Genomic DNA, 16,431 nt, shown 5'->3' with positions numbered 1-16,431 from the left:
TTGGAAGAGGTAATGCTTGATTATAGCAAGGGTTTGACCCTCCCTTCTCCAAAACCCTGATTCCAGCTACTAAATAAATATGAACATATTAAATATAGTGTGCTACCAGAGGGGGAGGGAGAGGAGGAGAGTATGGCCATTGTATGTTCTCAAGCAACAGATGAAGAGGGACAAAAGAGTCCAAACATCAGGAAACTATTAAAATGAATACATTCCTAGTTTCTTCATAATTAATTCAGCATGTCCAATTTTGTATCAGAGAAGGGAAAGGAAAGATTTTGACCACTTCCTTTTATCTCAAGCTGAAGAATATGATCTTACAACGCTGAAAAGAAGTGCCTCACTGCATCCCAGCAGGCGAGTGTAATTTTAACTCTTCCACATGCCTAATTTGATATGCAAATCCCTATTTTCTCTATGACATACAATTCTTAAATTCCACAGTAAAGACCCAGGCATGCTCCATCCCCACTTTCTAGCCCCACTCCCTTTTTACTTTGTACTGCATTAAACAATACCTTGAAAACAGTTTTCACTATGCAACTTCCTAAGTGATTTTTTTTCAGTATGCTTGCTTTGTTGCACAAGTTAACATGCAGTTCAAATTTTAATGGTTACCCTTTACATGCATGAGGACCTATTCTTGAAACTTTAGGTTCTGGGTTAGACTGAGTTATGCAATATTTTCAAAAGATTCATTAGGCAGCTATTTATATGTTCAAGTAATTTCGTAGTTTTCAAGGTCCTACGGGAATAAGCATATTAAAGCTGTGATTGGCTGCAAGCATAGACAGCCCTTTTGGGAGCTCTTTCATGGTCATTCAACCAGCAAAGAGTTAGCATGTGCAGGTAAAATAAATCCTTGAAGTACAGTTCACCAAGATAATTGCAGCTTTCTTTAACAGAAGACTTGGATTGGGTTGGCAGAGTTTTGTGGCTCTGAAGATCTACCAAACACATCAAACGTTTGGTCACTGCCTGTTGCCCTGTATATAACACATGATATACTAAATATATAAGCATACCTGGAAAATTCATGTGAACATTCAGGAAAAGCAGAAGTATATCTGAGATTAGTTAAAATTGTGAATGCAAGAGGAGTTTACCCTTCTATTAAGGCTCTGCTACAGGGAGAACAGGTTTCTGTGCAGTACAATATGCACTCAAATGCTCTTCTATGGAAAAGATTGACTGAAAAAAATTTTGAGTGTTATTTGCTTGGTTTTTTCATAATAGCACTTACCTAAGTGAGATGAAATTCAAGGTTCCACTATGCTACACAAGCTACATTACTATAGGTAGCCCAAAGTGATTTATACAATGCCATAAGAAGCGCAGAAGTGGCAGGAAACAGCAAAAGGACCTTTCCCCCCTACAAATGAAGAGCTGAGGTACAACCTGACCACAAACAGAGAGAAAACCTCTTAGGGCTCTATACTCAGTCCAGGTGCTGGAAGTCCAACACCAGTCCCATGTTACCATTCTACCAGATACTTTTGTCTTCTACTGTTTGCTTGCATCACTATGTTCAAGTCCTATTTTATCTGGAGAGGCCTGTGGCAGCAGCATGCTACTCATAAATAGATTTGTTTACTCAGAGTGGATGGTACTGAGCGTTTACACGTTTCCTGTCTCTATACTGGCTGTGGAATGATGACTAGGACTGGCAAAGAAAACCCATACTTATCAGCTTCTCAGACCATTCATCGTTGAGTAATTGACACATCAGATAATTGCAGCATCGACAATTAACAACTATTCTGCTTCAAACTACTTAGCATAGTAATGATATCATATCTTTGACCCAAGGGTGGTTCTAATGATCAGCTCAAATAGCCATTTTATAGCAGAAGAAAAGCCTTTGCTCCTAACAGCATGGCTAGGAGTCTGAAAAATCTGCAAAACCAGATTCTAGACTTAGATCGACATGTCCATGACAACTATGCCTATTGATTTAATCATCATCAGAAACCATACACGTGTTATTAGTAACAAGTAATGCTAAATCTTACTCTTGGTTTACCTTTGTGGAAACTAGATCAAAATCACAGTTAACATACACAACACAGTTGACAACACTGGTTTTTCAAAGCAGCCAAGAGATACACACAAAACGTCAAACATAAAATTGGGCTTCTGCCGTATCAAAATTTACCTGTAAAATTTCATTGACACAGCTTAGTCAATATGGTTTTAAATGTTTCCCAAAGATTAAGACCAGGGGACTGAAAATGTTTGTAACAGCAGAAATAGGGTATTTCTTCAAGAAAAATAAGAGAAACAATGCTGTTTTATATTGCACATTGCACAGACTTGCCTGTTTTGTTTAATGCTCTGCCTCTGGAAAATTGAGTTCCATTCTGAACATCACCCTACTAGAAAGATACTGACAGCAGGGCCAAGAAAGTAGAGGACTATATTTACACTCAATACTGGTACATGTATAAAGATGAAAGGTAGGGGAGAGGAGCACATTTCTGTATAAACTTGCCTGTGAAATTGTTGTCTACATAAGGTGACAGAATATACTACTTGCAAGAGAGCACAGCATATGACACCCTCAGAGCAACAAGCAGATGTACAGAGCCTAATCAGTCATACCTACTTCTAATTTTATTTTTCTTTCGGAGGCCAAGTACCAGCTCCAGCAATTCATTGCCTCCTTTTCCCCAGCCCAATACACTGACAGGGAGCAGGAGGGCTATGATACACATGCTGCCCTAGAGAAAGTGTGCTGAGAAATCCTACCAACTTTATCAGAAGCCTGACTATAACAGCTTCATTATTTGGGACCTCAGTACAAAGCCACCTTCTACCTTGATCGTATTTTAAGAGCAGCAGTGGTACACGTGTGATAAAAGGTTTCAAATCAACAACAACCGATGAGCTCTAATGGCCATGAAAAACATGTCTGTTTCTATGGATGCAGAGGTGGGAAAACCATTCAGCAGACTCCCCAGACAGAGGTTGAAGTTGCCCTAAGCCACACCACGGACAAGTCTGAGAAAATCCCAGTCAAATAAAACACGCACTGGCCTCCTCTTTTAAGCTACATGAACAAGTTTAAGTTTTCTTTATTTTTCAGCCATGTCTTGCTCAGGTATAATTTTATCTATCATAAATCTTTAATCTGAAATACCCAATACAACTAGAAATTCCATAATGTCTATCATTCAGCAAAACAAATAGAACTTTCTGTTTAAATAGTAATGCTGTAATGAAGATCCTACTTTCTGACCATTATGTGCTTTTCCCCTTAACAGACTTGTATCAAGTAAGACTTCTCATCATGTCCCTAACACACAAATTAAACTAGCAACAAAGCTGAAAAAAGCATTAGTTTGGTTTCTGTATCCCTTAGATGCTCTTTCTATATTGCATGTACTAATTAAAGGTGTAGTGACTGCTGGTTTAAATCAATACCTCAGAAGTCTTCAGTGTCAGACATTATCAGTGTCATGCATGAACAACATGGACTACACACAGCAATGAACAATAGACCAGCTACGTTAAAATTCATTTCCTAAACACATAACTTATCTGCCTACGTATTCTGTTGATACGCAGATTTATATGCACACAAAAGTGAGGAAGGACAAAGTAAAAAAAAAGTTGACCAATCCAGAGTTTCCCTTTCATATGCCATTTCAGCAGTAGTGTGCAAGCGTGTCCTCATTCTCTACACAGTATACACAGAGCTGAGAAAGGTGAGAGCACTTCTGTGAATATCCCAACACTCTGCAACTTGCTGCAGAGTCAGGACTAGAATACCACAACACCCACTGCACCGAATCAGTCCTTATACTTTCTTTTTCATTTTGTAATTGCACCTTTTGAGTCTACATTATCATAATATCTTTATTAAAACCATGCACACACAGTAGTACACAATAAGAGTGCTAGGGCATTTTTAATGCCATCTCCCAGTTGTGCTGACTTTCAGTTCAGAGTGTTGGAGGGTTCACATTTCAAAATACAGCTCTGACCCTCCCACTCCCACAAACCACTTGGGAGCTGCTCAGTGCATCAAGCTGTTTGCTGTTACTCTTTTCTCTTCGTTTGATTAAGCATGTTTACAAGCAGATCCTCATAGAGTTCTTCTATGAAGGGGATCCACCTACCAATGTTACGCTGATTTCATTTTTTCCTGTGCTGTACAGAGCCCTTTCAGCTGTAGAAAACAAACTTGGGGGGAGATGAGCGGAAGAAAAGCATTAAATTGTGCCTCTGCATTTGCTTTGAGGAAACTCAGCCTCATGTTGTTTATAATGAATCTAGTTTTAAGCAGGGCATGTTGGGGGAGGGGGGCATGTTTTGTTTTTGCTGAGTCTGCAAACTGATACTTTGAGGGAATTGTTTAGGGAAAGCAGAGAGTCCTTTATTATGTACGTCATTGCTAAGTGATTTGGCAGATCCCTCCGTGAGATGCACTTTCTGATAGGTTGAGAGAGAGCTGGACTGGCCAGTTACCAGCAGAAAAGCTCAACTTAAACACTTTTAAAATCTTATGATGGCAAATTTGTGGTTTTGGCTCAAGAAAGAACGAGGATGAAAAATAGAGACAGCTGGGTGTCAGTGAGAGGTGGAATATTGAGGTAGTTTTTGTTACTGTGCCACACAAAATTCACTGGCTTTGTACATTGTTTATCCAGCTAAGGCAAATACACACACTGACTAGCTACACCTGCAAAGGTGGTGTCGCTTGTGTCAGTGCTTGTGTCAGTGCTTGTCCAAAGTCAAAACATCACAAAGGATCCATTCCCTAATACCTAGATCTTGACATTGAGACATACTTCAAGTAATGGCTAGCTTCTGGTCCTTGTAGAAAAATCTGTTTGGTTTTGATCCTCCCCAAAGGCCTACCTGTCCAGGATGCCGTAAATCCTTGAAACAGCTGAATGAAGACACATCAAGTTTTTGCAGCCAAGGATAGAAACCAGGCCAAAGACTACCTGGGCCTACAGGCAATGGGACAGTGTATGTTAATATGGTAACAACAAAATATTGTGCCATTATGAATAGAAGCATAACTTTGCCAGATTAACTCCAGACATATATGAATCTATCTGCAGAAAGAGTAAGAAGAGAATGCTCAGTACAGGAATTGCGGGACCTAAACACCAACCACAGCCTATTATTAACCACCACTCAAATGGAGCTGGGGTGGGGAGAGAATAGGAGGCTTATGGTTTAAACAAGGTAAATCCCACACTCTGTAAAGTAAGGGTTTTTAGGTTAATACTGAATGATAAAATGTGTCTTCTTGCTCTTTTTTGGCACTTAGTTAAAGAAAAACCTCTGGTGAAAATAGTTCTTGCCCTCTAGCTGAATGAGCACTGAGATACCTCTGTTGCACAGTGACTGGGTGCTCGAGCACCCTGTGGGCAGGGCTGGCTGCTTCTGTGCCAAGGAGCAGGTTGTTTCTTGGAAATGTTTATGCAATTCAGCTGTGCTCCTGCTGGAGCCAGACACTTTAAATTTAAAAAAAAAACCCGAACCCAACAACAACAAAAAAACCCCAATAACAAACAAACCAAAACACTCAGCCTCAGATCTCTCAGGCCGTTGGTGTGTCTCACTCAGGTTTCGCCTTCTACCAAATACTGTCAAATATCTGTTTTGTTTGGTTCTGCAGGGTGGAGGGAGTTGGAGGGTTGCCTTCACTGCTGTCAGTGGTTCCTAATGATGTTTCTCACTAGAGAAAATGAGCTTGCTTGTTTGTGAATCCAAATTCCCTGTGGGGTACAGTTTGGGAAACTGAAGATATGGGAAGGAAAAGAATATCTGTTAAGGCAATGCATAAACATCCATAAAGCAGAATAGCAAAACACCTACAGAGAATGTTGTAACTTTGCCAGCAAACTAATTAGAGTCACTGACTGAGGAGAGAGCTGTGACAGTCAAAAAGTTAAAATAAAAATAAATCAAAAGTTTAGTCTAGCAATTATAACAGGAAACTACCAACAGAGTCAGGGCTCCTACATTATTTTCCAGGTTCTGCTTCCGATTTACCGAGAAGTTGGAGAGGCCAGATTTTAAAAGTGGCTTCAAATTTGGAAAGTCTCCATTTCTGATGCCTAGCTGGACATACAGAGGACTCCACAGACCAGCATCTTCAGTGCCCCCTGTGCATTTGTGAGGGCAGAGTATTTCAGGGCATTGATGTCTCTGAAGTCACCTATGTGACCTGGACAAACCCACAGTCACTGGCCGACCCAGTGGCCATCTCTGAACGTTTCCCATCTGGGAATTGTGGCTGACATAACATATTGCTGTGGGAGTGTTACGTTTAAATACTCTTTGTAAACATTTATAAGACTTCCAAGACACACTCTGTCTCCAAAATCAGTGCTATTACTTTTAGAAATAGTGAATCCTGTGACCTGCACATTTTCTGAAAGGACTGCTGCTTGGTAGGGGCATTGAGCTGCATTTGCAAGTCTGGCTGCAGGAGGAGTTTAAGTAGAGGGTGACTTAATCAGAGAATCAAAAATAACTTGTGATGCCTCAGGAGGACAGGGAAGGTGTCTCAATCACAGGAGCTCTCTGGACACAGGGCTCCTATTCAATTCCATGAGAATTTCTAAATGAAGAGAGCATGTGGCTCCTTCTTACACTGAGTTGTGCTACAAACTCCTCAGAGGCAGAACCAAATCAAGTACTCAGAATAAGGATGTCTCCATAAATTGACATTTTCCTGCACTACATGCAGTTTTGATCTCTCATCCTTATCAAGAGATACCATGGGTCAGAGAGCTGCACTCCAGGTGCCTGCCAGCACTCATTTAGTTGTGGAAGTCAATGTTTCTCACTCTACCAATGCACTTTTTTTTCTTCTGTGCAATACTACTGTAAATATGTTGTCCTGGTCAGCTTCATCTTTGCTATGAGCCAGAATATTTACAGTGGTCTGTCAGAAGCAAATTATTATAAATTATTACAAATGTCTATTTGTAATGGAGGTTGCTACTGATCTTCTAAAGAATATTGCTATGCTAGGAATAAGCATAAAAAACCCCAGAGAATGTTGTTTATTGACACTACAGAAAGAAAAAAAGGTTGGAGTAGGTTTGGTGTCCCCTGCTATTCCACCCACAGCATGCGGGGGAGAGCGCACTCGATGTTCCTTTCCCTCTTGCTCCCACATTCAACCCAGGAGGTAACGCAGTGTTCACCATCTCCATCAGCCACTGGAGCTTGAGTCTCAGAGCTCCTGCCAAGCTCAGGTCTTCTGCCAACCACCTGCTTTTGCAACCCATGTTTTCACACAGAAAACGATTTGGACCTAGACACTGAGAAATCGCGCAAGCTCCCAAAACAAAAACAAATCCCTTCCCAGCATGATGGCTCATTTCACTTCTGTAAACTTTATCCAGAAGCCTTAAAAAAGAAAAGCTGCTTAGGCCTGACGTGGAAGTAAGTGACAAAGAAGCCTTTGATAGGTGATCACACCATATTCTGCCACTATACAATATAAGCAAAGTATCTCCCTCTAGGCAGCAACAAACTAAACACAGTGAATACAAGGACAGTGTTTCAACACCTGGTAGGGACTCTGGGAAAATGGCTTCATCTTTACAGCTATCCTAGCACAGCTGGATGCAATACCCTCATCTTCACATACCTTACCATATTTTGTAAAGTTTTAGTGAGTGAAGGTATGTACAAAAAATAAACTTGGTATTTGCATACAGTCATTGTCAACTCTACTGGCTTCCCTACATAGAAGGCTTTCTTTAAGGGACATTTAGCACTCAGACATCACAACACACCATTTGAGAACTGTTCACTGTTTCCTTCAAAAGGTAGAAGTCAGTGACACAATTTACCAAGAGCAAGAAGCCAGATAAAGTTATTATTTCCGCTAGTCAGGACGTCTTTCCTTCATACTCAATCCCAGTTTGTGCCCTCCCATATGGTAATACATATCTAATATCACTGAATAATGAATACTAATGAAGTGCCAATATTTAATTGTTTAGAGGCTGTAAAAAGCAGAATTATTAAAACTCTTCTCAATTACAGGTTTTAGTGAAAAATAGATTGGATTTCTTAATTGGAATTTCTACTTAAAAGTAGTCCTTTATTAATAATGAGCTACTCCTCCTAACGCTATATATATTGCTAGCAATATGTACTCAGCTGAGATGGTTTTATCATAACAAAACTAATATTAAAGCTACTTATTCAAAAAGTGAAAAGGTATATTTCTAAATACTTAGTATCACTAACAAGTATTACAAGTTTTCTTGGACTTTTGAATACTTTTTACAGAAACAACTCTCAGAACTGTTAAACTCTAGCTTCAACATATGAACTGTTCATTAAGGGGATATGACCTTCATGCATGCCTCCAGTATCTTCTGCCCAAAGTTTCCTAATTAAAAAAAACTTTTCTACTACACACACACACATTTTCAGTCATTCATTGCTACTTCCCTTTGTTTTGTAGGCTCGTCCGAAAGGAGAAGGCCTGACACCATACCAGGGCAAGAAGCGCTGCTTTGGTGAATATAAGTGCCCCAAATGCAAGAGAAAATGGATGAGTGGAAACTCCTGGGCTAACATGGGACAAGAATGTATCAAGTGCCACATTAATGTTTATCCTCACAAACAGGTAGGAGAAGTGCAGACCTGATGGCAACAGGCTTGGAACTAGGAACGCTCTTGACTTTGTAAAGCATGATTAAGACTTAAACAGAACTTGACATGGGCTACAACACACCACAGTGAATGGTTTCCCAGATGAACTCAGTCCTGGAAGTCTGGACAGGTGTCATCAGAGTTGCAAAATTTGAATGTTCTGTCTTTTGTTATAAATACCTCAAACCCAAAATCTTCACCTGCCTTTCTTACAGAAACAGACTATGAGGGTTTTTAACCTGAGATAGAGTAAAAAAAGTTCAGCAATAGCAAGAGGCCTTCTAGTTCTTATGATTCTCTTCATATTTACACCAATTTATTGTTTCATTCCACTGGTGTCAGCAGAGTTATTTCCCATGTGTGCTGCTTTTTTCACCTCTTGGATTTGCTCAAGGGGCTATTGCTACTTAAAAAGAGTAGTGATTAAGTAGAACAACACTAAGATGACTCCTGCCTACAAAATTCCTTGGTTAATGACACTAACTTGAGACAATCTCAAAGCTTCCAAGGTCTCTTGTTCCTTACCTCTGTTCAGACAGCTTGTCTAAAAGATCCAAAATCCAGGCTGAGTCACTTACCACATGCATGGAAGTACAGTCCTGAGGGTGAGAGAAATTACAAGACCATTGAAAGCACAAGACCATTTATAGCACAAATTTATAAATATTTATCTTGTTCTTCAAAATTCTTTCCACAATTTATGTTGATGTTCAAAGGGTCAAGAAATCATTCAAGAGGTATCTCATCCACACTGTACAGGAGGCATAATAGACTTAGACATGTACATTTTTGTAGTAAAGTTTTGCAAGTAGTCCACTGTGCAGAGTTGCCCCTCATGGCAGGGCTAGAGGAGTGCAATCTGCACAGCAGTACTAAAGTCACAGACACACTGTGGGAGGGTTGCAATCTACAGTGCTTCCTTAAGCTGTGCTTGCCACCGAGCCACGAACACAGTACCTTCTGGGGAACAGTCACAGCATATGCAGTGCAGCTTTCCACAGTCAACCCCTATCACTGCTTCCATGCTATTCCCTAAGGGCCCATAACTCATGGATGTGGAAGAGCACGTCTATCCATGTGTTCATGTCCCAGCAGCAGGTATTGCAGTTACTTGACATTTTCAAGGCAGGAGCGTGTTTCAGCTCGGCTTCCCGATGTAAATAACTTGCAACCAGTCACTAGTGCTCTTCCCCAAAATGCGAACTTCAAACCTTGAGCTGAAAGATTCTACATCCTGTTGTCACTGCCTCACCTCCATCTGCTTCTCAGTGTTGTTACCATTGTCATGCTTTCTAGTCCTTTTCATTCTTTCAGAGGTGTCTTGTGCTGCTTCTGATTAAGTACAACAGCAACAGGCACACAGTGAAGGGACCAGCATCAGTTCATGCAGAGAGCCAGCAGCAGAAGAGAGTAACAGCCTTGCAGGAGGTCTGTGGTGCTTCTTGACACAGCTTCCTGTCTGCTGTCCCATAGTGGTTTTTGTCCAAGCATCCAGTGCCACACCAGACTCCGTAAATATTTATCAACCTTTATCAGTGGGGAGCTATTTTGCACTACTTTGGAAAATATGTTACACCCAGTCACCAGTACTCTTATACTAAGAACTGTATTTTGTAGAAGCACAATGAAAGATTTTATTAAAAGTCCCATATTTCTACTTTGAGAGTTATAGCACAAAAAAGTCTTGTGCACATAAGATGGTTTTATTATTTTTTTAAACAGCACTGCTATACCACTTAATTTTCTAGATATACTTCCTATTTATTCTTTAGATTATTTTGTTGATACCTACCATAGGAGAGGCCTCATTCATGTTTGATTTCCTATGCACTTCTGGAAGTTTTTAAGCCCCCACTTCTCTCTCTGTGGATGCCCTCAGTTAATTATGTGCTCCTTCTGCATTTATTATATGGTATCTCAGAGTATTTGCATTCTCATCTGAATCTTCCATTGGACAGGTTTTCGAACCTAAATAATGTCTTGCCCCCCCCTACACACCATGATTCTCTTGTGTCATTTTAACTCCATTAAAAGAAAAAAGTAAGTGTTGCAGTGAAGAAATAGATGCTTCAAAACAGCAAAGTCACCACAATATGTGACATGATCATAGTACCAATAATCAGTAAATGGATTTTTTTCTCCAGTTTAACAAAAACCAGATGGACTGGAGAAGTCTGACCTCCTTTCAAGATCAGACAGTATTTACTCCTAGTGAAATGAATGATTTCTACTTTCAAGCAATGTTGTCAATATTTCTCTTCAGCAATGTGCTGGAATTCATCATCTCCTATTCTTACTCCTTGCCCTACCATTTGGTAAACATATAATTGTAATCTAACAATTAGGTAAACCTAATTGTAACCTAAGGAAAAAAGATATCCTGGAACATTATTTTAAAAAATAATGGTCATTTTATCAGCAGATGAAAATCACTGCTGGTCCCTCAGCATGAAGTAACCTTTTATCAAGTTACAAGAGCTTCCAAAACTATAAAAACTGTAAACATTTCAGCCCATATCTAAAACAGTCAGGGACCACATTTCCCTGGTTGAGGGCATATTACAGAAAGTTTCCATTCACCATAGTATATACATAATGAAAACTCACACCAGGTCCAGTGAACGCCCCCTGTTCCACACCTGGTCCTAAGCAGTGGAGGACATTTACAGAAAGGTGTGTGTGTATACAGACAGGACATAGCAATCACCTCCAAGGATACTTTCCCATCCTCTTGTATGGCCCAGTGAATATCTCTGCATTCTCCCGGTTTGTCACTGTCTCGGTTTTGAAAGACAGGTGTCTGCTAAGGAAGGCAGAAGCCTCCCCTTGAAGTGGCAGATATAACCCCTTTTCCCTCTAAGTTATTATATTTTGAAATCAAGGGCCTTTAGGCGAAGATGTGGGAAATAGGAATAACAGTTCTTTACTCTCTCTATATATATAACCAGTCAAACAAAACAACAACAACTATGGCAGTAACAGAAAACAACACAAACCCAGCCCAGCCTTCTCGGCTGTCGGGCCCTTTCCCCTCGGGTGCAGTTCCGCTCGCAGCCGGCAGGGGCGCTGGCGGCTCCCGGTGAGCAGGGCAGGTGCGATGGTTCCCCCGCGGCTGCAGGGGGCGCTCCGGAGCGAGCTCGGGAACACGCGGCACCGGTGCCCTGGGATCCCGGGAAGGGATGGAACAAAGGCTTCACAAACCGCTGGGCAGCCGATCCCGGACTCTCAGGAACAGCAGGCTGGAACGGCAGGATGGAGCGGCAGGGACGAACGCAAATCCCGGGTGGCAGGCGAGATGTATCCAGATGGGAAAACCCCACGGAGGCCCAGGCAGGCAGGGCGAGCAGGGCTACATGCAGCGAAAGCTCGAAGCAGCAGCGGGGCAGGGCAGCCACAGCTCGGCCTCCAGCAGGGCAGGGAAAGCGGCTTTTGGGGTCCCGGCGTTGTTTCCAGCAGGAAGAAAGAACGGCCAAAAAGAAAGAAGCAGCAGCTCCTTTCTCTGCAGCTCCTCTCTCCGGACGCTCAGAGCGAACTGACCCCACACCCAGGTGTAGACAAAGGAGTAGCCAGGCCCGCCCCACCCCCCTTTTTGTCTTTCTTAAGTACAGCTATTTGTCCCCTAGCAACATGCATATGGGAGAAAATTCCTTTAACAGGAAAAAAAACTAAGACTAAACTGAAACCCCAACAGTCACCAAAGAGATCAAACCTTGCAGAGTCTATTAGCGAGCTGAAATCCAACCACATGGGCCACCAAGCCTTGCTGTGTCATCCTCACTGTTAGAGAGTAGGATGCTTGTTCCCAATTTAGGACAAAAACAAATTTGAAAACCTCATTTCAGGACTGCTTGATATTCATTGCAGTGAATTCAGAGTTTCTTCTCAATTGCCAGGCTTGCCCTTTTCTCCCATCCTCGTCTCCATAGCTGTATTTCATCTTCCCCAGCTGCTTTCCCAAATTCATGGACTTTCCAGTACAGTAGGGTTTCTCCATGTCTCACAAGGGATGGTTTGGTGCTGAAGTACTCCCACGTAACTGGCTCAGGCAATAATATCAGAGTACTGAAGATAATAATCTCCACTCTGGATAGCTCTGGGGTAGCCATTCAAGCACATATGTTGGCTCTGTGAATGGCTTGTGCAGCTATGCTCAAATCTTGATTTCCTATGCATACCTTTCTTTAGTGAGTCCCTGGAGAGGAGAGTATCCACACTTTCCTGCCACCTGCTCATTGTTCCTGGAGGATCGTTTCTCTCCAGGAAACTATCCTCGGCCAATTCCCCACAAGGCATGTCTCAATTCAGCCCTGTGCTCTCAGTCCACATGGTCTATCTGTGAGAATGAGCTTTTAATCTCTCTGGGGCAGGAAAAGTCTTCTCAGCACTTTTACAGCTGTGTATATACTTCAGAGTGCTCTATAAATACAGCTCTAAATCTCTGTATTTAAAAGAGAAGGTGGAGCATGTATTACAAGAAGTAACACAAGGGACTGACAGGAGGGCTGCTGCCATTCATTCCCCAATTCATCCACCGAGTAGGGAATCAGGTAGCTGTCACACCTGAGATGCGAAACTGCTCCTCAAGCAAGCTTTGCTTAATTGCTCCACTGTGTTCCTCCTTTTGCATTTTCACCACTCCCTCAAGTGACAAACCTTCCCATGGGAGTGCTTACAGGAATGCACAGAACATGTGGCAAAAGCCATAGGCCCCATTGAGCCCAAGCCTTACTGAAGGCTAAAGAACTACCCTGACAGAGCTGCTCTATGGCAATTTCAAAAGTAGTTTCCCGGGTAGTTACTTTAGCTACTCTAAACATAAACAGAAATCTCAGACAAGACTTAAATCTCTCTTATTCTTCCAAGGAATTTGGATTTTGTGGTTGGTTGTGCTCCTTCTTACCCTGCTCCAGCAGCGGAGCCAGTCCTTACAGTCATTCACCAGCATTCTTGGCAGTGTGACAGCCCAGATGCCAAGCTCTGAATTCTCGTTTTCTTCCCCTGCCTACTATAGCAGCAACATCTGCGCCCGTGGTTACTTCCTGGCTGGCCTCTTATCAAGGCTTCTTCTCCGGCTTTGTGGCTAACGCCAGTGCTGTTTGTGATGACAGCTGTTGCACTGGTGCAGAACCAGCCATCTGGTGACTGACTTGTCCTCTTGGACACTATTTTCTTCCAGCTGCCAGGAATTTACTGTTGGACTGGAAGTAATTTGGTATGTAAATACATACTTCATGATACTCAAGTTATTACTTTCATGGGCAGTTCAGTGGTCTCATCATAATTCCCATATCTGAGTGCAACCACAGCCACCTCTTCTCCCTCAGTATGGGGAGGGGTGGGTATGATCAGTCAAGCCCAATAAACTTTTCAACAGTTTCAAGCCTACACATATTATCTTTTGACTCTTTAGATTTAATAAACCCTCGCCAGCATGCCCATACTTGTGTACTTCAGCTCTGGGAGTACAGTTCACCCCAGACTGCTGCTTTTCTGAACTCTAAAAAGAGATTTTCACCATTTACCTCATGCTGTTATCATTCATTCCTAGCTGGCCTGTCCCAGAGGCATGCTGCTGACAGAGGCTGCTTGCTCTCTCTAAGCATCCTGCCTCTGATCTGCAGCCTTCTTATCACTGCCTCTTGGATTCACGGCGACAGCCCAGGGCCTTGTTAATGTCCCTCTTCCCCCAGGCAGATAGAAAAGCAGAGGGTCTGCTGCTCAAGAATGTACATTATCTTTAATCTTTTCTTCCCCAGTGCCTATTTTTTTTATTGGACTAAAAATTTACAAATTCATGATAGCATGTGTTTCTTGAGGGAAGCACAGCTCCTTAAGACTGTTAACCTAACAATTATCCTGCCAGCAGTAGCTACAGAATCTATTCACATTTCTAATCGGACATTTAAACATCTCATTTTCTGAATTAAGACTTGATGTAAATGAGTCCAGAAAATTATTTTTAACTGTTTTCTCTCATTTGAATTCTGATGTGATCCTCTATCCATCAGTGGTGCAATTAAATTGTTCCATTCTACAGCAGAAAAGACATCCGTCTTCTAAATACAAACAGAAGAAGGCACATTATTCCATTCTACATCTTAGTGGAAGCAATTTCCCTCAAGATGTCCTAGTGATGCTTTCTTTAACACCTTACACTTCATAAGGGTGAGCTTTTTTGTTTGAAGGGTTTGGGGTTTCAGCTGACTGTTGGGGAATGCAGAGGTCACTTAGTACATGTAGATTGGGACAGCAATAATTCACAATCAAAAGTTAATTTGCAGGTCAGGGATTGATATATAAATTTAAATTTATTTCAGCTTTATTCCCCTGAGGCAATAGCTTTATTCACCACCACCAAATGCTTTCCTAGTGGAGCTGCACAAGATTACTTCCACCCTGCACTACCAGGAGAAAATTAAAGAAAGATGCACGAAAGTGAAGTCCAGAAGAATACAATTGTGGATGCTTGCTTTAAAAAAGAAAAGAAAAGAAAAGAAAAGAAAAGAAAAGAAAAGAAAAGAAAAGAAAAGAAAAGAAAAGAAAAGAAAAAGAAAAGAAAAAGAAAAGAAAAGAAAAGAAAAGAAAAGAAAAAAAGAAAAGAAAAGAAAAGAAAAGAAAAAAAAAAGAAAAAAAGAAAAGAAAAGAGACAACAAAATTGAACTATTACAGTTAAACTCTCAATTTAATGAAAAAAAAGGATACCTTTCCCCTGAGGAACATAGCAGGATTTGCTGTTGTTCTACAAGTCCCATTTCACCTCTTTCTAAGGAAAGGAACTAACTTTTCAGCCAAAGAGCCTGCCCCCTTCTCCACACTCTCTCCATATGCATGGCTGAGTCCTCAGCAGCAGTACAGAGCTCTTGCAGCCTCCTCAGTTACTGGTGTCTCCTACAGAATTCAGGCAGTCCCCAGAGCTAACACAGCATGCAACAGCCCAACCATCCACATCCCTCTTGTGCTAGTGTCCTCTCCTTCCCCTCTGCATCCACCACAGCAGAGCTGAGGAGAATTGCCCAGCCTGTGCCAAGGAGTCCAGCCTTGATGGACACACAGCTCTTTGACTAACGTCCCACATTTTAGCATGGTATAAGAAAGGTTCCAAGAGTGTGAGGTTATTACTTTTAGGTTCTCCTCAATTAGTAACAGACAGACAGTAGCAGGACAAGAACACTTGCTACTCAGGGTGATGGAAGGGTTCTTTTTTGCCTTTACAAGAAATCCATGAAGAGAAAATGGCAAATGGAGATAAGCTGGGATTTCATTTTATGCAAAAGGTGGGTTAAAGTGGTTTTGAGACACAAACCACGCAAGCACACTACCAATTTCAAAGCCTCAGCCCTCCAACACCTCACCAGAAATGCAGTCTGGGCTCTGCACGGCTTCGTTCTTTATAGCTGGCCCTTGGCAACCTGCTTTCCTGCATTTGTAACCCCTCTCTCCCCAGCCTGTGTGGTAACACACTGGTAACAATAACATTTCTGAAACCAAAGGGCTTTGCAGGCCAAAAAGCTGAGCTCAATCAACGCTGGGGGAAAGCAAACCACAGAGAGCTATTGTTTCTGAAAACCATCCAAAAACTCTTGGCACTTCAAGGCATTCCCAATGTCCTTTGCACTATTTCCAGGAAAAATGATTCCCAAGGCCTTGCATATTAAAAAAAAAAAAAAAAAATCTGGCTTATATCAATAAACATGATAACGGCTGTATTTTTCTCTTTAATCAGAGCACAGCTAGCATGTAGAAGCAATCAGAGCTGAGTCAAATAGCCTGTTTTAAGTGTAGCATTTC

General features: G+C 41.6%; 1 protein-coding gene across 2 annotated transcripts in view; it reads left to right on the top strand.

Moving 5' to 3' along the window:
- Positions 1-16,431, top strand: part of ZCCHC24 (zinc finger CCHC-type containing 24) — a 110,747-nt gene that overhangs the window by 85,907 nt on the left and 8,409 nt on the right. Inside the window, exons 3-4 of one of the 2 annotated variants that reach the window (XM_039553676.1) lie at positions 8,453-8,617; positions 14,961-15,099. In XM_039553676.1, the coding sequence (XP_039409610.1) occupies positions 8,453-8,617; positions 14,961-15,062 (267 nt within the window). In that variant the 3' untranslated portion in view covers positions 15,063-15,099. Of the gene's footprint in view, positions 1-8,452; positions 8,618-14,960; positions 15,100-16,431 lie in introns of those variants that run through there. The other variant, XM_039553675.1, reaches the window with a different exon arrangement.

The sequence above is a fragment of the Corvus cornix genome, chromosome 6 (genome assembly GCF_000738735.6).
Source record: "Corvus cornix cornix isolate S_Up_H32 chromosome 6, ASM73873v5, whole genome shotgun sequence".
Lineage (NCBI taxonomy): Eukaryota > Metazoa > Chordata > Aves > Passeriformes > Corvidae > Corvus > Corvus cornix.
Note: the sequence above shows the minus strand (reverse complement) of the source record. Positions and strands in the feature narration are given on the sequence as shown.